The 26277-nt window shown below is 50.1% G+C and overlaps 2 protein-coding genes across 5 annotated transcripts; both read left to right on the forward strand.

Annotated features, from left to right (window-relative positions):
• Positions 1 to 2523: 2523 nt before the first annotated feature.
• sult1a1 (sulfotransferase family 1A member 1) lies at positions 2524 to 6137 on the forward strand. Of its 3 annotated transcripts, NM_203629.1 has the most exon segments (9): positions 2599 to 2622; positions 3751 to 3932; positions 4002 to 4127; positions 4222 to 4319; positions 4455 to 4581; positions 4837 to 4931; positions 5047 to 5227; positions 5370 to 5707; positions 5768 to 6135. In NM_203629.1, coding segments are annotated over 7 exon segments (864 nt in total). In that variant the 5' UTR covers positions 2599 to 2622; positions 3751 to 3802; the 3' UTR covers positions 5477 to 5707; positions 5768 to 6135.
• Positions 6138 to 14307: 8170 nt separating this feature from the next.
• LOC779590 (uncharacterized) lies at positions 14308 to 23311 on the forward strand. 2 transcript variants are annotated; one of them, NM_001114227.1, is given in 8 exon segments: positions 14308 to 14327; positions 18637 to 18808; positions 18888 to 19016; positions 19157 to 19254; positions 19574 to 19700; positions 20911 to 21005; positions 21430 to 21610; positions 22227 to 23309. In NM_001114227.1, coding segments are annotated over 7 exon segments (885 nt in total). In that variant the 5' UTR covers positions 14308 to 14327; positions 18637 to 18660; the 3' UTR covers positions 22334 to 23309.
• Positions 23312 to 26277: the final 2966 nt, after the last annotated feature.

Genomic DNA, 26277 nt, shown 5'->3' on the forward strand with positions numbered 1-26277 from the left:
CCAATATTCTGTACTTACCCCTCCCCCCCCAACATTCTGTACTTACCCCCAATATTCAGTACTTACCCCTCCCCCCCAACATTCTGTACTTACCCCCCAATATTCAGTACTTACCCCTCCCCCCCAACATTCTGTACTTACCCCCCAATATTCTGTACTTACCCCCCCAATATTCTGTACTTACCCCTCCCCCCCCAATATTCTGTACTTACCTCTCCCCCTAATATTCTGTACTTACCTCTCCCCCCAATATTCTGTACTTACCTCTCCCCCCAATATTCTGTACTTACCTCCCCCCAGTTTTCTGTACTTACCTCTCTCCCCCCATCTGCACACTCAGTACTTACCCCCTGCCCCATCTGCACACTCAGAGCCATAATATTTCCCAGAGTTCTTAGCTGTCCTGAGAACCAACTGAAAGCCCAAAGAGGAGGGGCCTGACAGGTCCTACAGGCCCCCCCCAATATTGACCCCAAAACCCATAAATGACTGTAACGATGCCCCGGGGGCACAATATTCCCACCAACCGACTCATGTGGCGCCCCCAGCAGGAACCTCTGTGTTTCAATCATGAGACCAAGACAAGGGCCCCAACAGCCTGACCCCACCCATGTGTGTTGGACTACATATCCCAGCATCCCCGGACACCCTGCAGCCTTTATAGCTTCTATTAGTCCCTAGTGCCAGGCTCTCCCAGGGGTGCCAGCCCCCTCACCCAGGGACACAATTCAGCAGGTAAAATACCCCATTTAGTCATTATACCCCTTCAGCAGGTAAAATACCCCATTTAGTCATTATACCCCTTCAGCAGGTAAAATACCCCATTTAGTCATTATACCCCTTCAGCAGGTAAAATACCCCATTTAGTCATTATACCCCTTCAGCAGGTAAAATACCCCATTTAGTCATTATACCCCTTCAGCAGGTAAAATACCCCATTTAGTCATTATAACCCCCCCGTTATGTGCCCAAACCAACCCAGTGCCCCAAACCATATGGCCAAGCCCCAACTACCCTAAGCCTTGCCCCTCTCACCCCCAACACATGAACATGCCAGTAGGAAATGCCCCAGTGTCCCAAGAGAGGGCAACTCATCCCCAACAGGGGATCCATTTTCTTTAGATCAGTGTGGGACTGAAATAGATGCCCTGGGTCTTTTATCATCCTGCGCTGCTCTGTAACCTTGTAATCAGTCTCTCTCGAACCTCCCGCCCCCAGAGCCACGCCCACTGGCAGTCTGGTCTGCACTGAGCCCCCACACGGACCAACATCGGGCAATACTTAGATTGTAAGCTCTACGGGGCAGGGACCTCCTTCCTACTGTGTCTCATACCCCATGGCACTTATATATATATATACATATATGTATTTATTGTGTTTATTTATTATATCACTTGCCCTCCCTGTGTGTAACTGTGTATTCTGTAAGACTGTACAGCGCTGCGTACCCTTGTGGCGCTTTATAAATAAAGTTATACATACATACATACATGCAATACGGCCAACTCACCCCCAGGTGCGTATATACCCAGCGGCTGGGCTCTGTCTCCCTCTAGCGGTCACTGTTATTAACTACAGGCTGAACTGTTAGAAATTCATCCACCTACTAAAAGCGTCACATTGGGCAGGGGCCCGCCTCCCCCCCAGGGGCCAATAAACTCTCTTCATTTGACTCTCTCTTATAACTCTCTGCACCCAATACCCTGTCTTGTATTTCCCCTCCCCATTTTCTACTTTTCTTCTTCACTTATTCCTCTCTCTCTACTGCCTCCCCCCATATTCTTCCCCAACAGGGAGAAGGATCAACAATTCAGCAGGAACAGCCCCCTAAGTTTGCTCATAGCCTGTACAGAGAGATACCATAAAACTATGGCACATAGGGATTCCCCTGTACTAAGCACAATTCAGCAGGAACAGCCCCCTAAGTTTGCCCATAGCCTGTACAGAGAGATACCATAAAACTATGGCACATAGGGATTCCCCTGTACTAAGCACAATTCAGCAGGAACAGCCCCCTAAGTTTGCCCATAGCCGGTACAGAGAGATACCATAAAACTATGGCACATAGGGATTCCCCTGTACTAAGCACAATTCAGCAGGAACAGCCCCCTAAGTTTGCCCATAGCCGGTACAGAGAGATACCATAAAACTATGGCACATAGGGATTCCCCTGTACTAAGCACAATTCAGCAGGAACAGCCCCCTAAGTTTGCCCATAGCCGGTACAGAGAGATACCATAACACTATGGCACATAGGGATTCCCCTGTACTAAGCACAATTCAGCAGGAACAGCCCCCTAAGTTTGCCCATAGCCGGTACAGAGAGATACCATAAGAGCTAAACTAAAATTTTGTAGGAAGGTCAAATCAACGGATTGGATCCTGCAAGTTGGATGTAGTTCCATGGGTTAAATATAATGGGACTGAAAGGCAAATGCAATGGTTAAACTGCAGGGAGGCTTTCCCATTGGACACGCCACGTCTGTGGGACGGAAACACTGCCCTTCCTGCTGCAAACTGGGCATCTTGCCACAAGCTCCGCCCACTGGCCCGACCTGCACTCTTTATTCACCTCAGTCTCTCCCTCAGTCTGTGAGTCTCCCCGGCAGGACAGCGGAGCAGGTAAGCAACCTGGGCTTAGTATGGGAATGTGTTCTTGCTGCCAGAGCTTGCAATCTAGAGCCTCCCCGGCAGGACAGCGGAGCAGGTAAGCAACCTGGGCTTAGTACGGGAATGTGTTCTTGCTGCCAGAGCTTGCAATCTAGAGCCTCCCCGGCAGGACAGCGGAGCAGGTAAGCAACCTGGGCTTAGTACGGGAATGTGTTCTTGCTGCCAGAGCTTGCAATCTAGAGTCTCCCCGGCAGGACAGCGGAGCAGGTAAGCAACCTGGGCTTAGTATGGGAATGTGTTCTTGCTGCCAGAGCTTGCAATCTAGAGCCTCCCCGGCAGGACAGCGGAGCAGGTAAGCAACCTGGGCTTAGTATGGGAATGTGTTCTTGCTGCCAGAGCTTGCAATCTAATTTGGGGTGTGGGGGACATGCCTCATACAACTCAGCTGCACCCCTATGTCCTATGCGTGTAGAGACCTGGACTTTATATGCCTGATGGGATACATGCCCAAGAGCTTGCAATCTATTTAGAATGAGGAGTTCAATTCTTCATCCCCCCCCCCCAGTCATTGTTCCTATCAACTCCCTGCATCCCTGCGGGATGGAGCTGCCATGGAGACTTTGGGAGAATTCCGCAGATTCCACAGCCGCTGGAAAACTCCCCCATTTCTTCTGGGCAGATTTAAACCTTTACCCCGGCGCCGAGGCAGAGGGCGAAGGGACAAAAAGTAGTTGTGTGGGGAGCAAAGGGCTAGTAAATGTTGGCAGGGCAATAACAGGGGCACTTTTGGGTGGCTGGGGGGGCAAGTATTTCCAATGGGGGGAATGGGTTAATTCAAAAGGTGCAAATATCGGTAAGGGAGGATTTGGTGCCATTAGAAGTGTAAAAAAGAATCCTCAGGGGTTGGGCTACACTTTTTTTTCTTTTACAGTGGGAGGAGCTTTGTGATGCTGAGTTGGTATGGGGGAGGGGAAGTATTTCCAATGGGGGGGAATGGGTTAATTCAAGAGGTGCAAATATCGGTAAGGGAGGATTTGGTGCCATTAGAAGTGTAAAAAAGAATCCTCAGGGGTTGGGCTACATTTTTTATAGTGGGAGGAGCTTTGTGACCCAACCCCTTGTTATTTCTCTCTCACCCAGGAAGACGCTGCTATTGGTGTAGACTTATCCTATCCTGGTATTGGTTGGCAGGATGAGCCGCCAACCTGCAAAGCTGGTGAGGGGGATGCCCCTACTGGGACCCTTTGCAGCAAACTGGGAGAACGTAGAGAAGTTCCAGGCCAGACCAGACGATCTGCTGATCGCAACGTACCCCAAGTCTGGTGAGTGGCCAAAGAGGCACCAATATGGCGGCAATGGCCAATGGTGTACTGAATGTCTCTGCCTCTCAGGTACCACGTGGATGAGTGAGATTGTGGATCAGATTGTGGCTGTGAGCAACTCGGAGCGGTGCAAGACAGCGGCCATATACGAGCGGGTGCCCTTCCTCGAGTACGCGGTGCCCGACATGCCCTCAGGTGACTGGTGCCAAACTCATATTCATTGTGGTACCACCGGGAGTCTCCCCCGGCTTCTTACACTCTCACCCCCACTTTCTTCTCTACCCCCCAGGCACACAGGCTCTGGACCAACGGGCTTCCCCTCGTCTCATCAAGACCCACCTCCCGGTGGAGCTTCTGCCGAAGAGCTTCTGGGACAATAAAGTCAAGGTGCTGTAGGAGACTCATCTACAATGGTTCCCCAACGAGGCTGAAACGATCACCCCAAATTAGACCCTCTCTCTAGAACTGAATGGACCTCTCTCTCTGAGTCCAATAAATAACTTCTGATCTCTCTATTCCCAGGTGATCTATGTTGCTCGGAACGCCAAGGACGTGGCGGTGTCCTATTACCATTTCTACCGGATGGCGATTGTACACCCGGAACCAGGAACGTGGGACGAGTTCTTGGACTCCTACATTAACGGCAAAGGTAAATGAAGTCTCACTGGGAGAGACATCAACAGGTAGACGTGTGAGGGTTGGTCCCCTAGATGGTGGGACATACAACTTGCGCACCAACCCATCTTTCCTACCCTATCTATCCCCATTCAGGGCAAAAGGGTACAGGAGATACTTGCTGAGAACATTGGCCAACTTGCAAAGAACCATGGGAGAGAAAGTGGGCTAATGTATTAAATAATGGAAAGAGCCGTAATAGACTCCTCCCCCTTGCTGTGTGTTGCAGTGTGTTTTGGGTCATGGAGCGCTCATGTGAAAGGCTGGTGGCAGAAAGCGAAGGAGTGGGACGTCTTGTATCTGTTCTACGAGGACATGCTAGAGGTGAGGGTCCAAAGTTCCTAGGTGGGGGAGGGGGGTAACCTCAGGTGGTAGTACAGTCCTGTCTCATTGACTTGGTGATGTGCTCCTAAATCTCACCGGTATGTTCTTTGGGCAGGACCCGACACGCGAGATCAGGAAGGTGGTCAAGTTCATGGGGAAGGACCTCCCAGAGGAGACGGTAGAGAAGATCGCAAGTCAAACCTCCTTCAAGGCCATGAAGCAAAACGAATTGTCCAACTATTCTATGGTCCCAAGCTCCGTAATGGACCATTCCATCTCCCCCTTCATGAGGAAAGGTGAGGCCCCCATAACGGCAGGAACGTTTCCCTGAGATCCTTCCCCACAGCGTAGGGATTTGTGGAAGGGTTGAGGTGCAACGTTTCAGTTGTACCCCAGTAGGGCAGTAAGTTCATATCCATCTCTCCCACCTACCCCTAGGTGTGTGCGGCGATTGGAAGAACCAGTTCACGGTGGCACAAAATGAGAAGTTTGATGAATATTATCAGAGGGAGATGTCCGATGGTGCTTTATCCTTCCGCTCTTGAGCCACCCATCAGCTCCATCTGCATCAGCTTCATATACATCAGCTCCATCTGCATCAGCTCCATCTACATCAGCTCCATCTTCATCAGCTTCATCTACATCAGCTCCACCTGCAACAGCTCCATCTTCATCAGCTCCATCTGCATCAGATCCATCTAGATCAGATCCATCTAGATCAGCTCCAAATTCATCAGCTCCATCTATATCAGCTCCATCTTCATCATCTTCATCTACATCATCTCCATCTTCATCAGCTTCATCTACATCAGCTCCATCTATATCAGCTCCATCTTCATCAGCTCCATCTTCATCAGCTTCATCTACATCAGCTCCATCTACACCAGCTCTGGCTTTCCCATGATGCCTCATGGTTTCCCACTCATGTCTCAGTGGCTTTGCCACCATTGTATCCCCTGTATAGAACATTTGGCATGGGGGGGAAGGACTTCTGGTTTCTGCTGTAAGTCTATGGCTATGGGCACATCAGGCTAATCCTAGGCTTGGTACCAGGTGTTGGCACACGGAGCGGATTTGGGCACCAAACTGTAAGAGTTGTGTTGCAATCCGGTAGGTGGAATGAGCCTGCTGTGCCCGTAGCCTAAAGCGATCTGTTGTGTTACAATGTCTGTGTTTTGCTTCCGGAATAAAGATCATGGAATTATCCCCCTTGGGACTATTTTTTGTGAGATCTCGGTGCAAGGACCGAAGTCACAAGGGTGGGATTGGGTCACGTACCCACAGTGGCGCTGTACAGACTCCCCGTTGCTTGGGCATTAGGGACCGGCCGAGCAGAACAGCAAATAATACTCTTTATCCACGTGCCCTTTCTGTGCAGAAGGATTTGTGTTGGCTCCTCCCTTTTCTGTTCTCTTCTTTCCATCTTGAACTTCCGTAACCTTCCCCTCTGGCCAATAGGGACGCCCCGAGCCCGGATTAACCAAATAACCCGGCCAGGCAAGGAAGAAATTCTGAAAGGATTTAGCAACCTGAGTGATACTCAGAGTTCCCTGTATAACTCAGCCTGCAGCCTTGTGCCTTTATATGGGGGGCACAGAACCCCTCAGTGACTGCTAATATCCTTATCATTTACAGTAGGGGGTACATTATCCCTTATAATACATGAGTGATACTCAGAGTTCCCTGTATAACTCAGCCTGCAGCCTTGTGCCTTTATATGGGCACAGAACCCCTCAGTGACTGCTAATATCCTTATCATTTACAGTAGGGGGTACATTATCCCTTATAATACATGAGTGATACTCAGAGTTCCCTGTATAACTCAGCCTGCAGCCTTGTGCCTTTATATGGGGGGCACAGAACCCCTCAGTGACTGCTAATATCCTTATCATTTACAGTAGGGGGTACATTATCCCTTATAATACATGAGTGATACTCAGAGTTCCCTGTATAACTCAGCCTGCAGCCTTGTGCCTTTATATGGGGGGCACAGAACCCCTCAGTGACTGCTAATATCCTTATCATTTACAGTAGGGGTACATTATCCCTTATAATACATGAGTGATACTCAGAGTTCCCTGTATAACTCAGCCTGCAGCCTTGTGCCTTTATATGGGGGGCACAGAACCCCTCAGTGACTGCTAATATCCTTATCATTTACAGTAGGGGGTACATTATCCCTTATAATACATGAGTGATACTCAGAGTTCCCTGTATAACTCAGCCTGCAGCCTTGTGCCTTTATATGGGGGGCACAGAACCCCTCAGTGACTGCTAATATCCTTATCATTTACAGTAGGGGGTACAGTATCCCTTATAATACATGAGTGATACTCAGAGTTCCCTGTATAACTCAGCCTGCAGCCTTGTGCCTTTATATGGGGGGCACAGAACCCCTCAGTGACTGCTAATATCCTTATCATTTACAGTAGGGGGTACATTATCCCTTATAATACATGAGTGATATTCAGAGTTCCCTGTATAACTCAGCCTGCAGCCTTGTGCCTTTATATGGGGGGCACAGAACCCCCCAGTGACTGCTAATATCCTTATCATTTACAGTAGGGGGTACATTATCCCTTATAATACATGAGTGATACTCAGAGTTCCCTGTATAACTCAGCCTGCAGCCTTGTGCCTTTATATGGGGGGCACAGAGCCCCTCAGTGACTGCTAATATCCTTATCATTTACAGTAGGGGGTACATTATCCCTTATAATACATGAGTGATACTCAGAGTTCCCTGTATAACTCAGCCTGCAGCCTTGTGCCTTTATATGGGGGGCACAGAACCCCTCAGTGACTGCTAATATCCTTATCATTTACAGTAGGGGGTACATTATCCCTTATAATACATGAGTGATACTCAGAGTTCCCTGTATAACTCAGCCTGCAGCCTTGTGCCTTTATATGGGGGGCACAGAACCCCTCAGTGACTGCTAATATCCTTATCATTTACAGTAGGGGGTACATTATCCCTTATAATACATGAGTGATACTCAGAGTTCCCTGTATAACTCAGCCTGCAGCCTTGTGCCTTTATATGGGGGGCACAGAACCCCTCAGTGACTGCTAATATCCTTATCATTTACAGTAGGGGGTACATTATCCCTTATAATACATGAGTGATACTCAGAGTTCCCTGTATAACTCAGCCTGCAGCCTTGTGCCTTTATATGGGGGGCACAGAACCCCTCAGTGACTGCTAATATCCTTATCATTTGCAGTAGGGGGTCAGTGAGAGGAGGCGCCATCAGGGTAGGTAGAAGTGGATCAGTAACAGGACTGTGTGTAAGCGCTGGCTGGTGCCTTTATATTGGTTCTGACCCAGTTGCAGTTGGATTTACAGTTGGCTTTGTGACCAGTAAAACTGCTCCCATCACCCTGCGGTACAGAGCCAGGAGTTACCAGATGGCACCAGTATAAAGGCTCTGGGTCCCACAGTGCCCAGGAGCTTGCACTTACACCACCCCCCGGGGATTGGCCACATATACTGGGAATTGCCACTTCCTGGATCCTTTGTGCCTCTGGGGCGGGTGGGGCGGGGTATTACAGTCTGATGTTCCTGCACCCAGACTTTATGGGCATCGGTTGGGTGGAGGCAGCATTTTTATTTGGTGATAAAAGACATTAAAGGTGTCAGACTTCTGTCTGCGAGGGGGGGACCCCTTGTATAGTTGGGGGGGACCCCTTGTATAGTTGGGGGGGGACCCCTTGTATAGTTGGGGGGGACCCCTTGTATAGTTGGGGGGGGACCCCTTGTATAGTTGGGGGGGGACCCCTTGTATAGTTGCGGGAGGGTTGTACAGAGAGTAAAGGGCAAGTTCACTTAGTATTGGAACCTGTTTCCTTTATTCGGCTTTATTGAAGGTTTGGGGGGGGGGGGGAGTGGTTACTAAATGCCCCTGATCCTGCAGGTACCAGGGAATAATGCCCCACCCCCATTATCCTTATTGTTAGCTGAATAATGATTGGCTTGGGGGCCCTCACCGCTATTCATTCCCCCACAGACACGGCAATTTGTGGCATGTGGAGCAGTTTGGGGCCAGAGAGAAGGATCCGCTGATTAGAACCGACCCCAAGTCTAATTGGTACTGAAAGAGTTACTGGGCAGGGAATCTGCCGCCATTTTGTGTTATTTACCCCAATGCGGCTCCCAGGGATCATCCTCAGCTGCAGGGGGGGCCGACGTACACAGGGAACAGAACAGCAGCCAAATCCGGCTCTAATCCAGTCCCAACAAGTGTCCCTTATTGTGTAATAAACACATTGTCATACGGCACTTACCCTTTAATCTGATGGAATCAGGCACCGAACCCTCCTCCCCTGAGCTACACAAATACTCATGTCTCATGGCTTCTCTTACTCAATAAAGCAACATAACCAGGACAAGATGGGGCCAGTAGGGCAAGATGGGGCCAGTAGGGCAAGATGGAGACAGTAGGGCAAGATGGAGACAGTAGGGCAAGATGGAGACAGTAGGACAAGATGGAGACAGTAGGGCAAGATGGAGACAGTAGGGCAAGATGGAGACAGTAGGACAAGATGGAGACAGTAGGGCAAGATGGAGACAGTAGGGCAAGATTGAGACAGTAGGGCAAGATGGAGACAGTAGGGCAAGACGGAGAAAACAGGACAAGATTGAGACAGTAGGGCAAGATGGAGAAAGTAGGAGAGGATGGAGACAGTAGGGCAAGATGGAGAAAGTAGGAGAGGATGGAGACAGTAGGGCAAGTTGGAGAAAACAGGACAAGATGGAGACAGTAGGGCAAGATGGAGAAAGTAGGGCAAGATGGAGACAGTAGGACAAGATGGAGACAGTAGGGCAAGACGGAGAAAACAGGACAAGATTGAGACAGTAGGGCAAGATGGAGAAAGTAGGAGAGGATGGAGACAGTAGGGCAAGATGGAGAAAGTAGGAGAGGATGGAGACAGTAGGGCAAGATGGAGAAAGTAGGGCAAAATGGAGAAAGTAGGAGAGGATGGAGACAGTAGAGCAAGACAGAGAAAACAGGACAAGATGGAGACAGTAGGGCAAGATGGAGAAAACAGGACAAGATGGAGACAGTAGGGCAAGATGGAGAAAACAGGACAAGATGGAGACAGTAGGGCAAGATGGAGAAAACAGGACAAGATAGAGACAGTAGGGCAAGATGGAGAAAACAGGACAAGATGGAGACTTGTAACCACCCATACTCCCAGCAAACAGCAACAAGAGGAGGCTGTGTTGCCTCTTGTTTGCATGAATACATCTATGGCTGGAGCAATTATTCTGAAACACAAATTAGATGTTCCTCCTCCCTGTGACACATAGTTGCTACAGGTTCCGTTCCTCACTAGGCGCCACCCGGGTCAGTGAGACTGTGGATCAGATTCTCCATGATGAAGACTGAAGACCAAGAGAGACACAATACACCTGCAAGTGCCCTTACTAGAAATGGCAGGACCTGGTATTCCCTCAAGTCCTCTGCCCTAGGTGGGGAGGGTCTTCACTCTCAGCTAAGTCCTCCCCTACTCACCCACTTGCATAGACTCAGGGCCTTTCCCTACTGGGGATGTGACCACCCCAGCCCATCCTCTTCTGGTGGTACAAGCATCCATCCTCCACCCATCTCTAAAATAATCACAAGGAGAGAGAGGTGGGTATGGAGACCATTTAGGGGCTGGTTGCACGTGGGTTGGGAAGGGGCAAATTCATTCATACACAAATACACTGTGCCTTCAGCCCCATTCCCAAAATTCCTCATTTATATTCTTCTCTCTCACCCTTGGAACCGATGCACTAAATAATTAGTAAAGTCCTACTATCATTAAAACCTATGTCCCAGTGGAGGCTCTGCCAGAGAGCTTCTGGGCAAAGGACTGCAAGTTGCAAAGGGCAATGAAACTATTCATAGGGCTTGGGTAATTATTACTAAGGTCAGACCAGTTCATATGGTACAGACTGTACTTACTGCTATAGGGAACTGCTTGTAGCTCTAAAATTTAGCTTGGAGTTGCAGAGGTCGGACTGTAGCTGTAGGACCAGCCTGAAGTTATAGAGGCTTAGTTATAGGCTTAGATATAGAGGCTCAGTTATAGACTTAGATATAGAGGCTCAGTTATATAGGCTTAGATATAGAGGCTCATTATAGGCTCAGTTATAGAGGCTCATTATAGGCTGTTATAGAGACTTAGATATAGAGGCTCAGTTATAAGCTTAGATATAGAGGCTCAGTTATAGGCTTAGTTATAGAGGCTCAGTTATAGGCTTAGTTATAGAGGCTCAGTTATAGGCTTAGATATAGAGGATCAGTTATAGAGGCTCAGTTATAGGCTTAGATATAGAGGCTCAGTTATAGAGGCTTAGATATAGAGGTTTAGTTATAGGCTTAGATATAGAGGCTCAATTATAGGCTTAGATATAGAGGCTCAGTTATAGGCTTAGATATAGAGGCTCAATTATAGGCTTAGATATAGAGGCTGTTATAGGCTTAGATATAGAGGCTCAATTATAGGCTTAGATATAGAGGCTCAGTTATAGGCTTAGATATAGAGGCTCAGTTATAGGCTTAGATATAGATGCTCAGTTATAGGCTTAGATATAGAGGATCAGTTATAGAGGCTCAGTTATAGGCTTAGATATAGAGGCTCAGTTATAGAGGCTTAGATATAGAGGTTTAGTTATAGGCTTAGATATAGAGGCTCAATTATAGGCTTAGATATAGAGGCTCAGTTATAGGCTTAGATATAGAGGCTCAGTTATAGGCTTAGATATAGATGCTCAGTTATAGGCTCAGATATAGAGGTTCAGTTATAGGCTTAGATATAGAGGCTCAGTTATAGGCTTAGATATAGATGCTCAGTTATAGGCTCAGATATAGAGGCTCAGTTATAGAGGCTCAGTTATAGGCTCAGATATAGAGGCTCAGTTATAGGCTTAGATATAGAGGCTCAGTTATAGGCTCAGATATAGAGGCTCAGTTATAGAGGCTCAGTTATAGGCTCAGATATAGAGGCTCAGTTATAGGCTTAGATATAGATGCTCAGTTATAGGCTCAGATATAGAGGCTCAGTTATAGAGGCTCAGTTATAGGCTCAGATATAGAGGCTCAGTTATAGGCTTAGATATAGAGGCTAGCATGCAGCAAGATAGCCGTTCTTGAATCAGCATTCTCATTGGTCACTTCTGTTGCATTACTAATGAGGTTTTTCGTCAGCAGAATTCTCATTGGGGAATTTTCTTGCATCCACTTTGGCAACATCCCGGCTGGGTTTCCACCCCCTTTAAAACAAAGTGAATAAACCAGTTGTTGGGCGGTTAAACCAGTCACACAATCTAATGTGTGTCCCCTATAAAAATGACTGAGCCAATGATCATAAAGAAAAGGATTCCAATGTGGAGAGGGTTGGGTTAATATATTATTCAGCCCCTTGTTCTGGATCAGTGGGTAAGGGAATCACGGGCACTGCCCCCACCCACTGGCACCGCGCCCAGGCACACCGTGACTCTGCACTACTGGCTTTTATTCCTTGTCACGTGGGGAAGGCAATGGGCTGTGGGTGCCCCTGTACTTTCCCAACGATGTACCAGTGCCAAGGGGTAACGGGGTAACAATACCACTAATTACATTAATAACCCTCTCCTTACCCCGGCCCCTTGTCCCACTATCCCTCTCCTTACCCCGGCCCCTTGTCCCACCGACCCTCTCCTTACCCCGGCCCCTTGTCCCGCCGACCCTCTCCTTACCCCGGCCCCTTGTCCCACCGACCCTCTCCTTACCCCGGCCCCTTGTCCCACCGACCCTCTTCTTACCCCGGCCCCTTGTCCCACCGACCCTCTTCTTACCCCGGCCCCTTGTCCCACCGACCCTCTCCTTACCCCGGCCCCTTGTCCCACTATCCTTCTCCTTACCCCGGCCCCTTGTCCCACCGACCCTCTCCTTACCCCGGCCCCTTGTCCCACCATCCCTCTCCTTACCCCGGCCCCTTGTCCCACCGACCCTCTCCTTACCCCGGCCCCTTGTCCCACCGACCTTCTCCTTACCCCGGCCCCTTGTCCCACCATCCCTCTCCTTACCCCGGCCCCTTGTCCCACCGACCCTCTCCTTACCCCGGCCCCTTGTCCCACCGACCCTCTCCTTACCCCGGCCCCTTGTCCCACCGACCCTCTCCTTACCCCGGCCCCTTGTCCCACCGACCCTCTCCTTACCCCGGCCCCTTGTCCCACCGACCCTCTCCTTACCCCGGCCCCTTGTCCCACCATCCCTCTCCTTACCCCGGCCCCTTGTCCCACCATCCCTCTCCTTACCCCGGCCCCTTGTCCCACCGACCCTCTCCTTACCCCGGCCCCTTGTCCCACCGACCCTCTCCTTACCCCGGCCCCTTGTCCCACCGACCTTCTCCTTACCCCGGCCCCTTGTCCCACCATCCCTCTCCTTACCCCGGCCCCTTGTCCCACCGACCCTCTCCTTACCCCGGCCCCTTGTCCCACCGACCCTCTCCTTACCCCGGCCCCTTGTCCCACCGACCCTCTCCTTACCCCGGCCCCTTGTCCCACTAACCCTCTCCTTACCCCTGCCCCTTGTCCCACCGACCCCTTTCTCGCCTCTGCCCCTTGTCCCACTGACCCCCTTCTCACCCCTGCCCCTTGTCCCACCAACCCCCTTCTTACCCCTGCCCCTTGTCCCACCAACCCCCTTCTTGCCCCTGTCCCTTGTCCCACCAACCCCCTTCTCGCCCCTGCTCCTTGTCCGACCAACCCCTTCTCACCCCTGCCCCTTGTCCGACCAACCCCCTTCTTGCCCCTGTCCCTTGTCCCACCAACTCCCTTCTCGCCCCTGCCCCTTGTCCCACCAACCCCTTCTCACCCCTGCCCCTTGTCCGACCAACCCCCTTCTTGCCCCTGCTCCTAGTCCGACCTACCCCCTTCTCACCCCTGCCCCTTGTCCCACCAACCCCTTCTCACCCCTGCCCCTTGTCCGACCAACCCCCTTCTTGCCCCTGCCCCTTGTCCCACCAACCCCCTTCTCACCCCTGCCCCTTGTTCCACTAACCCTCTCCTTTCCCCTGCCCCTTTCCCACCAACCCCCTTCTCACCCATGCCCCACTAACGCTGCTCCTCAAGGCTGTCTCTCTGCTTATTTTGTACCCCTTGTCCCCCGCGTCACTCTCCTTTACCCTTGTCCCTAATATTCTCACCTAACTTCTCTGGTTTATCCAGTCCCATGACCCACCAACGCTCTCTCTCTCCACACCCCCGTCCCAGTAGGTCTCACCTCACTCTTTTCTCTCAGCAATCTCTCTCTCAGCTCCACCTCTCAGCATTCTTACCCCCAGCTCCACCAATCTCTCTCCCAGTCCCACTTCTCTCTCCCTGGCCGAGCAGGTTGCTGAGCTGGACTTTGTGCATTTCAGGTGGGTTTTGTACAAATCTAAGGGGGAAAGAGAGAGGGGCTGCCGGACACACCTGTACCTTCCAGGGTGCATTGAGGTGCGTCCCTATGTACTATAAAGGGTTAAAGGAGCAGCAGGTGTGACCATGATTGGAGCGGGGTGCAAAGTGCACTGGTTTAGCAGAGTACCATGCAGTCTGGGAGGGGGTAACAGGGGTACTGCTGTTGGGGGCCCATGCAATTCTAAATCCATTTGGGGACTGGCCAGAAATCCTCCTATAAATGATTACTAAGCTGAGCCCAGGGTATAAATGATTACTAAGCTGAGCCCAGGGTATAAATGATTACTAAGCTGAGCCCAGGGTATAAATGATTACTAAGCTGAGCCCAGGGTATAAATGATTACTAAGCTGAGCCCAGGGTATAAATGATTACTGAGCCCAGGGTATAAATGATTACTGAGCCCAGGGTATAAATGATTACTGAGCCCAGGTAAATGATTACTAAGCTGAGCCCAGGGTATAAATGATTACTGAGCCCAGGGTATAAATGATTACTAAGCTGAGCCCAGGGTATAAATGATTACTGAGCCCAGGGTATAAATGATTACTGAGCCCAGGGTATAAATGATTACTGAGCCCAGGGTATAAATGATTACTGAGCCCAGGGTATAAATGATTACTGAGCCCAGGGTATAAATGATTACTGAGCCCAGGGTATAAATGATTACTAAGCTGAGCCCAGGGTATAAATGATTACTAAGCTGAGCCCAGGGTATAAATGATTACTGAGCCCAGGGTATAAATGATTACTAAGCTGAGCCCAGGGTATAAATGATTACTAAGCTGAGCCCAGGGTATAAATGATTACTGAGCCCAGGGTATAAATGATTACTGAGCCCAGGGTATAAATGATTACTGAGCCCAGGGTATAAATGATTACTGAGCCCAGGGTATAAATGATTACTGAGCCCAGGGTATAAATGATTACTGAGCCCAGGGTATAAATGATTACTGAGCCCAGGGTTTAAATGATTACTGAGCCCAGTGTATAAATGATTACTAAGCTGAGCCCAGGGTATAAATGATTACTAAGCCCAGGGTATAAATGATTACTAAGCTGAGCCCAGGGTATAAATGATTACTGAGCCCAGGGTATAAATGATTACTGAGCCCAGGGTATAAATGATTACTAAGCTGAGCCCAGGGTTTAAATGATTACTGAGCCCAGGGTATAAATGATTACTGAGCCCAGGGTTTAAATGATTACTGAGCCCAGGGTATAAATGATTACTGAGCCCAGGGTATAAATGATTACTAAGCTGAGCCCAGGGAATAAATGATTACTGAGCCCAGGGTATAAATGATTACTAAGCCCAGGGTATAAATGATTACTGAGCCCAGGGTATAAATGATTACTAAGCTGAGCCCAGGGTTTAAATGATTACTGAGCCCAGGGTATAAATGATTACTAAGCCCAGGGTATAAATGATTACTAAGCTGAGCCCAGGGTATAAATGATTACTGAGCCCAGGGTATAATAAATGATTACTGAGCCCAGGGTATAAATGATTACTAAGCTGAGCCCAGGGTATAAATGATTACTGAGCCCAGGGTATAAATGATTACTGAGCCCAGGGTATAAATGATTACTGAGCCCAGGGTATAAATGATTACTGAGCCCAGGGTATAAATGATTACTGAGCCCAGGGTATAAATGATTACTGAGCCCAGGGTATAAATGATTACTGAGCCCAGGGTATAAATGATTACTGAGCCCAGGGTATAAATGATTACTGAGCCCAGGGTATAAATGATTACTGAGCCCAGGGTATAAATGATTACTAAGCCCAGGGTATAAATGATTACTGAGCCCAGGGTATAAATGATTACTAAGCTGAGCCCAGGGTATAAATGATTACTAAGCTGAGCCCAGGGTATAAATGATTACTGAGCCCAGGGTATAAATGATTACTGAGCCCAGGGTATAAATGATTACTGAGCCCAGGGTATAAATGATTACTAAGCTGAGCCCAGGGTATAAATGATTACTAAGCTGAGCTCAGGGTATAAATGATTACTGAGCCCAGGGTATAAATGATTACTAAGCTGAGCCCAGGGTATAAATGATTACTAAGCTGAGCCCAGGGTATAAATGATTACTAAGCTGAGCCCAGGGTATAAATGATTACTAAGCTGAGCCCAGGGTATAAATGATTACTGAGCCCAGGGTATAAATGATTACTGAGCCCAGGGTATAAATGATTACTGAGCCCAGGGTATAAATGATTACTAAGCTGAGCCCAGGGTATAAATGATTACTAAGCTGAGCCCAGGGTATAAATGATTACTAAGCTGAGCCCAGGGTATAAATGATTACTGAGCCCAGGGTATAAATGATTACTAAGCTGAGCCCAGGGTATAAATGATTACTGAGCCCAGGGTATAAATGATTACTAAGCTGAGCCCAGGGTATAAATGATTACTGAGCCCAGGGTATAAATGATTACTAAGCTGAGCCCAGGGTATAAATGATTACTGAGCCCAGGGTATAAATGATTACTGAGCCCAGGGTATAAATGATTACTGAGCCCAGGGTATAAATGATTACTAAGCTGAGCCCAGGGTAGCTGTGCATAATGCTCCTGGCTGTGTAGCAGGGGGGACCCATGGCTGCTCTTTGGCCCACTTAGCACCCAGTAGGACGGTCACTCCCTGCTTGTGGCCCCGGGGCCCGTTCCTGACACAGGGCTATGACCCACCTTTATATAGGGACAAAAATGCAGCCGTGCAAGGGGCCCGGCAATCTCCGAGCTGCACGTCAGGTGCTTTTCTTTAGGCTGTTGCAACGCCGCGGCACCGCTCTTCCATAAATATGTAACTTCTTTAACCCTTTTTCTGCCCCCAGTGTAGAGTCTATCCTTCTGGCGCTCAAGTTACAGGGTGTCGGCCACCACAGACTTTTATTCTAGGGGCAACTTGTAAGGGTGAGACTTGGGGCAAGTGTCTATGTGAGCAATCAAAACCCCTGAAATTCTCTCCTGTTATTTCCCTAAATTCTCCCCTTCGCAGCTGCCCCAACAACGGGATTAATCCGCTTTCTCTTCAGGATATTTGCATTCCTGTCTCACTCCCAGGGGGGCAGCTAATCCTTCCTTTCCCCCCTCCCTCCACTTTAGACCCCTTAACTGTCCGGCCTAGGAGTTTAACTCTTCCTCTATATGAGAGGCGCCAGCAGGTATGGGGGGCTAGGTAGGGGCTACAAAGTCACAACCAGAACTCCTGGGCTTCAACAAGAGGCAAAGAACTGGGAGAAAGAGACTGGGATCTACTGGGAAGGTATCTTAGGCATTGTCAACCTGAAACTCCCAACAGGAAAGGCCTGTTATTATCCTTATAAAGTACGACTGGGCAACCGAGGTCTTTGAGTTGGTATTAACTTCCAGCAAAATAATCTGCGATTGGGGTGAGTTCTTAATTCAGGATTAGATTTAGGGCAGGAAAGGTTGAAGATGAAGACAGTAGGAGAAGAGAGTAAGGCAAGATAAAGACACTAGGACAGGATGAAGACAGTAGGGCAAGGTGGAGAAGGTAGTAAAAGATAGAGACAGTAGAGCAAGGTGGAGATGGTAGTAGAAGATGGAGACAGTAGGGCAAGGTGAAGATGGTAGTAGAAGATTGAGACAGAAGGGCAAGATGGAGACAGTAGGGCAATATGGAGATGGTAGTAGAAGATAGAGAGAGTAGCGCAAGGTGGAGATGGTAGTAGAAGATAGAGACAGCAGGGCAAGATAGAGAGAGTAGGGCAAGGTGGAGATGGTAGTAGAAGATGAAGACAGTAGGGCAAGGTGGAGATGGTAGTAGAAGATGGAGACACTAGGACAGGATGAAGACAGTAGGGCAAGATGGAGGCAGTAGGGCAAGATGGAGACAGTAGGACAAGATGGAGACAGTAGGGCAATATGGAGATGGTAGTACAAGATGGAGACAGTAGGGCAGGACGATGGCATTTAGGCTTTATATCAACGTGACACAACCTGTAGCCCCATTGTATTTGCCTGACCTCACCTTTCCCCTGGTGGATCAATCTATCTCCCCTTTCATGAGAAAAGGTACAGTCTATGTGTACTGCAGCCTGTAATGGGATAAGGCACTCTCGCTCATCTTCTGATGACTAACGAGACCTTCCTATTATACAGTATGTTGTGCATGAGAATGGGGTGAGTTCTTAATTCGGGATTAGATTTAGGGCAGGAAACAGAGGGGGCATTTACCTGGGGTATCATGGTGGCATAACAAGCTCATTTCTTGGACTTCTTCTCATGTTTCCAGTCCCACCGTCTCTACGTTCTGGTGATGGAAGGTGCGCCGGAATGGCGACGCAAGGACTGGGCAGACGTTCATGGGATTCCCATGGTTGCTGCCTTTGCCTCAAACTGGGATCGAATCGATAATTTCCAGGCCAGAGATGATGATCTTGTCATATGCACATACCCCAAGTCAGGTATGGAGAAGGGCTCAGCCTCAGTGGGTTCAGTGGGCACTCCCTGGGGGTCCTATTGATATTCTTCCTCCTTATCCAGGTACAACGTGGATCAGTGAAATTGTTGATGTGGTTCTTAGCGATGGGGACACAGAAAAGAGCAAGCGAGACGCCATACACAACAAGGTGCCCATGATGGAATTCTCTGCCCCTGGATATGTACCCTCAGGTGAGGCTGAAGGTTGTAACTGGGCTCTTTGTGGTGTAACTGGGATCTTTGTGGTGTAACCGGGATCTTTGCCATCTACCTGGGATCTCACCCCCATCACCTGTACTAGTTACTCACCTGTTCCTTTCCTCTCCTATCAGGTTCCCTGGTGTTAGAATCAATCCCCTCTCCCCGTATTATCAAGACCCACCTCAGTGTCTCTCTCCTGCCAAAATCCTTCTGGGAAAAGAAGTGCAAGGTATGGATTAGCTTTAAGAAGTGGTTCTTGAATGAGGCAGTTGGCCGCCCGAGGGGCCCAGCTGGAAGGGTGCACTTTGTAGATGTTGCCTTTGGTGAGCGCATTGTGTGCCGAGGGTATTGCCCCGCTGCCAACCTCACACAGCCCAGTGCGCGATTTTGTCTCCTCGGTGCTGGCAGCCGCATAGATTTCTAAGAACTGTTGGCTGGGCTGCCTGCCAGTTTGCTGGGTGGAGCTAACCGGGCCCTTTATCTTTATATGTAAAAATGATAAACATATATATTGGAAGTGCTTCACTCCTTCACTCCTCTTCCTGCAGTACATCTATGTGGCGAGGAACCCAAAGGATGTGGCAGTCTCATTTTATCATTTCGACAGGATGAATCATCTACATCCAGAGCCGGGACCGTGGGACCAGTATCTGGAGAAGTTCATAGAGGGGAAAGGTAAGTTCAGGGAACTACTTAGGGGCTACAGGTTGTGTCACATTGATATAAAGCCTAAATGCCATCATCCTGCCCCACTGTCTCTATCTTGTACTATCATCTCCACCTTGTCCTACTGTCTCCATCTTGCCCTACTGTCTCCATCTTGTGCTACCATCTCCACCTTGCCCTTCTGTCTCCATCTTATACTACCATCTCCACCCTGTCTTTATCTTGCCCTACTCTCTCCATCTTCTGCTACTGTCTTCATCCTGCCCTACTATGCGTGTCTTGTGCTACTGTCTCCATCTTGTCCTACTGTCTATACCTTGCACTCCTGTCTCCATATTGCTCCTGTTTCCATCTTGCCTTTTTGTCTCTATCTTTCCCTACTGGATCCATCTTGCTTTACTGTCTCTTTCACGCCTTACCATCCCTATTATGCCCTATTCTCACCATCATTCCCTACCATCTCCATATCTCCCATCTAGTCCTAGTGGATCCATCTCCCCTCTTTGTCTCTCTCATCTTATCTCTATCATACACCACTGTCGCCAGCTTTCACTATTGTCTCCATCTTGCAGATTTTTTCCCATCTACTCCCATTTATACATTGCCCTTCTGTTACCACCTTGCACCATTATAGCCATCTTGCATTACTGTCTCCATCTTTTCCTACTATCTCCATCCTGCCAACTGCAACATTCTTGTTTTATTGTTTCCATTATCCCAAGGGTCCTCATTCAACCCTTCTTTCTCCATCTACTGCCGCCTCTTCCTCTACTGTCACCATGTTGCCTCTATGTCCCACAGTCTCTATAATTTCCTGCTGCTTCATGTCCTGCTACCAAACATCCCCACTCTTATTACCTACAGCTGCTGTTTAGGGCAGAAGAGAAACAGCAATAATTGTACTTTTCCTTCTCATATCTCCTCATATTCCCATTACATGCAAAGTAATAGCAATTATGGAAAATGAAGCCCTACATCATGCCTACTAAATGCCCATCTAACCTGCTCTTAGGCCCCATTGACCTCATCAATGTTGGGTGGTTGGTTCGTCAGGTGAGTTTCACTATTAGAAACAGAAATGAGACCAGATAAATGGTAAGTGGGCAGGCAAAAGTGCAGGGATTGCTAATAAATTCCCCAAAACCAGGGAATGCCCAGCAGAGGGCGCCAATATGGATCTCACACATATAGATATTTATACTTCATTTCTTATTGTCAGTGGCCTATGGACCATGGGGTCCTCATGTGAGAGACTGGTGGGAACTGAGGAAGAAACAGAACGTGTTGTACCTGTTCTACGAGGACATGATTGAGGTAAGAGACGTCTTTATATGGAAGGGTGGAGGGTATTGGAGAATAACGTAATGTATTGGTGAGGCATGTAAGTTACTGGGCAGACATGTAAAGAGGCCATGGGGAGACAATGGGGAGGATTCAGGGAAGGCCGAATCCAAGTGCTTGGCCAAAACCAATCCTTAAAATCACATGACTTCATCACACGAACATGGCAATTATAACATTTTCACTGCACATTGCGCACAAGGTTCTCTTTACACTCTTCTTAGCCTGATTTGCTCATGCAGGATTTGGGGTTTGGCCAAATCCCAAAATAGTGGGATGGAATGTAGGATACTGGAGAGGAAGGTATATTAAGAAGGGGTATCATCTCCGTGGAGGTGGAACATCTCCTCGTGGTTCCCATGACTCCCATACTCTGTAACCATTCTGGTGTTTACAGGACCCCAAGCGTGAGATCCGGAAAGTCGTGTCATTCCTAGGGAAGGATCTGCCAGAGACGGTTGTGGAGAAGATCTGCCAACACACATCCTTCAAGGCCATGAAAGAGAATCCAATGACCAACTACACGTCTGTCCCTTCCATTGTGATGGATCAATCTATCTCCCCCTTCATGAGAAAAGGTACAGTCTTTGTGTGCTGCAGCCTGTAGTGGGATAAGGCACTCGCGCTCATCTTCTGATGACTAACAAGACCTTCCCATTGTATGTTGTGCATGTTAGGGGTCTTCTGGACACACTATAGCTCTATTCTTAGAACTTTACCATCGTCCCATGTCCCTTCCCTACTCACCCTCAGGTCTTGGCCCTTCCTCGTCTGCCCTTATTTGTCAGTGCTCAGCCCTCCCATCCAGTTTTATTACACTGAGCTGTTCCTGTAACTATGTTGATGATGAAATTTCCTTTCCTCCTTGACTAATGAATATCCCATCCCCTTAAACTGCTTTTTGTTTAGTTTATTCCAACACAAATAACCAAGACTCAAGTGCTTACTACATCAGTATGTGGGAGTACAGTGCCATCTAGTGGTCTGGCTCTTAATAGTTGTATTCCTATGCTACTCATGGGCCAAGGATGCCACCCTGTCCATACTGAGCCCCAAGACTAAATCCTAAGCAAGGCTAGGGTGTCCTGGAGGTCTCTCTTGCACTCTATTCTTCATACACCCACCAAACTACAGCACTGTGCGTCTTGTCCTTAGCACAGGTTCTTCTTCTCATTCACTCTTCTCTCTCTTTAGGGATCTCCGGTGACTGGAAGAATCATTTCACTGTGTCCCAGAGCGAGATATTCGATGAGTATTATGAGAGAGAGGTGGCGGGCACCGGTTTATCCTTTAGATTCTAGGACTTTGAACCATTTTGGGACTTGGCTCCACCCAATACAAGGACTGTCGCTGCACTTCTCCAAGATACCGATGTCCTGTAATACCTGGAAACCCAAGGGAAGCGTGTTCTGCAGCACTAGAACTCTCATGATCAAGTCTCCTGTGTAGGCTCATTTCTGGCCCAAGTAAAGGTGGCCATGCACCATAAGATCCACTTGTTTTGCTAGGTGGCCAAAGGAGCAGATTTTGCCAGCGATATACCCACTGCCTTAAGGTGGCCATACACGGGCAGATTGGAGTCCTTTAGTCCCATTTGGCAGCTTATTTACCCGTGTACAGGGAACCCCGCGTCTGACCAATATCGGGTAGGTTTGATTTTTTTATGTGGATCAGGAACTCCATCGGATCATTAATAAAGGTCCTCCCTTCGACAGCTCCTATCTTCATCATCGTAATTAGGTCATTTGGCCCTAGGGCCAATGAGCAAATTGTATAATGTACGGCCACCTTAAGGGGGGCGATAATGAAGTCATTTGATAATTTGGCCTAAGGGCTGAGGAGGAGGAATAGGACCCATCGCAGGGAGGACCGCATCAATGATATGATGCGGTCCCTGATTCGAAGGGAAAATCAAAGCTGCCCGATAGACATCAGACCAATTTTAGGCCAGATATTGGTTGTGTAGGCGTCTAGGGAGTCCCCATACATGGGCAGATAAGCTACCGAATTGGTCTAAAGGACCCGATTAAATCAAATCTGCCCATGTATGGCCACCTTAAAACCAGGACACACAGACACTCTTAGACAGATCTGTTGAGACAGATGAGTATGGGTATATCCATAAACTGAGCCCTATTCAACCTATGTGTGCCCACATCAGTCCCAAAGCCCAGAACATTTAGGCTTGCCATTCAAGAATGTTCCCTAAAAACCAGGGTATTGGGAACTAGAAAAATACAATATACACAATTTCAATAAAAATTAAGAAATAAGAGAGATTCTGCCCGTGATGCCGTTTTTTTCCTGGGTCGAGCTACGACTAAGGGCAGCCTAGAGAGATGGATGAAACATATTTATTAGGGAAGCATTAGTTAACTGGCCCAGAGGGAGAAATCCCAGTGGGCTATGGTCCTGCTGGCCCCACCGCTGGGCATTACTGGTGTCCCTTCCTGGTGGCCCCACTTCTGCCGCGCTCCTCGTCACCTTGCTGGGCCCCCTACCACCCCTGATCCTGTCACTTTGGTGGGCCCTGCCTTCGGAGCCGGTGCGCTGCCGAGCCTTTCACCATCTGCCGAGTAAGGGAAAGATGGCCGTGCGTTTCAAAGAAGAATGCATAACCATCTTTCCCATACAAGGCAAGTGGTGGGATGGCCCATCAGAGCGACGGCTCCGAAGGCAGGGGCCCACCAAAGCGACAGCGCCAAGGGTAGTAGGGGGCCCAGCAAGACGACTATGTCATTTTCCTTCCTTTCTTTCTTCTGGCCCCCCGCTGCCTGTGCAACCATTTTGCTTGCCTCCCCCACTGCTCTCCTTATCACCCTGCTGGGCCCCCCACTGCCCTTTCTATCACCCTGCAGACCTTCTACTTGTGCACTGGGTCAGGTAATGTTTTTAATATATTATTTTTCTTGCTCCTACTGGCATGTGGGGTTAATTTGTTTCCATTTTCTGAAGTGATCTGGCTTGTGTGGGGTTAATGTGGTCATTACTAACATGGCTAAGAATAAGTTTCTTACTGGCATATTTGGGGTTAATATGATCATCGTCCATTTCTTACTGGCTTGTCTGGGGTTAAGGCTGATGCCACACGTAGCATTTTTATGCTGCGTTTTTTTTTCAGCCTAAAAACGCTGCACAAGCCACACAGCCCCTGACTATGGCGTTTTTCAGCCTAGTACTGGTGATGTAGCAAATCCCGTTTCCATGGTGCTAATAGTGCGAAATAGTAAAAAACACCACGTATTTCAACTAGGTCTGGCAGCTGCCTTTGTGTATACATAGGAATAGCTTGCTGTGCAAATACTGGCGTATTTCAGCCTACGCTTGAGAAATCCGTGCTAAGGCGTTTTCTAGCGTATTTACGCATTGTGTGGTTTGCTTCGAGTCTTTTCAAGTTATTTCTATGGATGATGATATCGGGCTTTATCAGCCGCTGAATTAGAAAATACGAAGCGTAAAAACGCCATGTGTGGCATCAGCCTAACAAGTTTAATAGCCATTTCTTACTGGTATGTCTGGGGTTAATTTGCTCATTGTCCATTTCTTACTGGCATTTCTGCAGTGATTTTATTATCATGCATGGGGCATTATGCCTGCAGGGTGCGGCAAAGAGCCTAAAAATGTTGCCAACATGTTAAGAGCAGTGCATTTTTTTTCAGGTCCCGAGCTTTACTTTCACTCTAGGCCCCATATTATGGTGAGACAGCCCGGCTGTGCATATTCCCGGTGGGCCCCTCGGGGGGGGGGGTAGCGTTCCCGGTGGGCCCCTGGGGGGAGCGTTCCCGGTGGGCCCCTCGGGGGGGAGCGTTACTGGTGGGCCCCTGGGGGGAGCATTCCTGATGGGCCCCTCGGGGGGGGGAGCGTTCCCGGTGGGCCCCTGGGGGGAGCGTTCCCGGTGGGCCCCTGGGGGAAGCGTTCCCGGTGGGCCCCTCGGGGGGGGAGCGTTCCCGGTGGGCCCCTGGTGGGAGCGTTCCCGGTGGGCCCCTCGGGGGGGGAGCGTTCCCGGTGGGCCCCTGGGGGGAGCGTTCCCGGTGGGCCCCCCTGGGGGGAGCGTTCCCGGTGGGCCCCTGGGGGGAGCGTTCCCGGTGGGCCCCTCGGGGGGGGAGCGTTCCCGGTGGGCCCCTCGGGGGAGTGTTCCCGGTGGGCCCCTTGGGGGAGCGTTCCCGGTGGGCCCCTCGGGGGGGGGAGCGTTCCCGGTGGGCCCCTGGGGGGAGCGTTCCCGGTGGGCCCCTCGGGGGAGCGTTCCCGGTGGGCCCCTGGGGGGAGCGTTCCCGGTGGGCCCCTCGGGGGGGAGCGTTCCCGGTGGGCCCCTGGGGGGAGCGTTCCCGGTGGGCCCCTGGGGGGAGCGTTCCCGGTGGGCCCCTCGGGGGGGAGCGTTCCCGGTGGGCCCCTGGGGGGAGAGTTCCCGGTGGGCCCCTGGGGGGAGCGTTCCCGGTGGGCCCCTCGGGGGGAGCGTTCCCGGTGGGCCCCTGGGGGGAGCGTTCCCGGTGGGCCCCTCGGGGGGGAGCGTTCCCGGTGGGCCCCACGGGGGGGAGCGTTCCCGGTGGGCCCCTGGGGGGAGCGTTCCCGTTGGGCCCCTGGGGGGAGCGTTCCCGGTGGGCCCCTGGGGGGAGCGTTCCCGGTGGGCCCCTCGGGGGGAGTGTTCCCGGTGGGCCCCTCGGGGGGGGAGCGTTCCCGGTGGGCCCCTGGGGGGAGCGTTCCCGTTGGGCCCCTCGGGGGGGGAGCGTTCCCGGTGGGCCCCTGGGGGGAGCGTTCCCGGTGGGCCCCTCGGGGGGAGTGTTCCCGGTGGGCCCCTCGGGGGGGGGAGCGTTCCCGGTGGGCCCCTCGGGGGGGGGAGCGTTCCCAGTGGGCCCCAGGTACCCCAGTCCGACACTGGCGGGTGCTGCTATTGATTTACAGAGGGTGTCAGGGAATTAGCAGGGTTTCGGGGTGAGGCTCTCAGACATGGGGGGGATGCCAGGCTGGGGGCCTTTAGCTGAATGTTATAGTTCCCACTGGCGGAGCCAGATATAAGGGGTGCCCGAGGCAAGCCCCTGCCCTAGATTTACAGCCCTGAGGCTGAGGGGGGCTGATGCCACACTATGGGGGTGCAATGACAGGGGCCCCCACTCATCGCGCAGGAAGATGGGGTACACGGCTGGCGCCCCCCTTGCACCACAATTACCCCAAGTTTATTAACACTGGGCAGATTTGCCTGCGGGCAGTAACCCATGGCAACCAATCAAACTCTGGCATTCATTGTTCC

The sequence above is a fragment of the Xenopus tropicalis genome, chromosome 9, assembly GCF_000004195.4.
Source record: "Xenopus tropicalis strain Nigerian chromosome 9, UCB_Xtro_10.0, whole genome shotgun sequence".
NCBI classification, from domain to species: domain Eukaryota; kingdom Metazoa; phylum Chordata; class Amphibia; order Anura; family Pipidae; genus Xenopus; species Xenopus tropicalis.

Bases quoted from the DNA above. Each gene is read 5' to 3' on its own strand.
- LOC779590 (XM_031892726.1), top strand. From the start codon at position 18,661: ATGGAAGGTGCGCCGGAATGGCGACGCAAGGACTGGGCAGACGTTCAT. The intron at 19,017-19,156 runs GTGAGGCTGAAG...CTCTCCTATCAG, and splicing joins CCCTGGATATGTACCCTCAG to GTTCCCTGGTGTTAGAATCA. The intron at 21,006-21,429 runs GTAAGAGACGTC...TGGTGTTTACAG, and splicing joins TCTACGAGGACATGATTGAG to GACCCCAAGCGTGAGATCCG.
- sult1a1 (XM_012955219.3), top strand. From the start codon at position 3,803: ATGAGCCGCCAACCTGCAAAGCTGGTGAGGGGGATGCCCCTACTGGGA. The intron at 3,933-4,001 runs GTGAGTGGCCAA...TCTGCCTCTCAG, and splicing joins CGCAACGTACCCCAAGTCTG to GTACCACGTGGATGAGTGAG. The intron at 4,932-5,046 runs GTGAGGGTCCAA...TTCTTTGGGCAG, and splicing joins TCTACGAGGACATGCTAGAG to GACCCGACACGCGAGATCAG.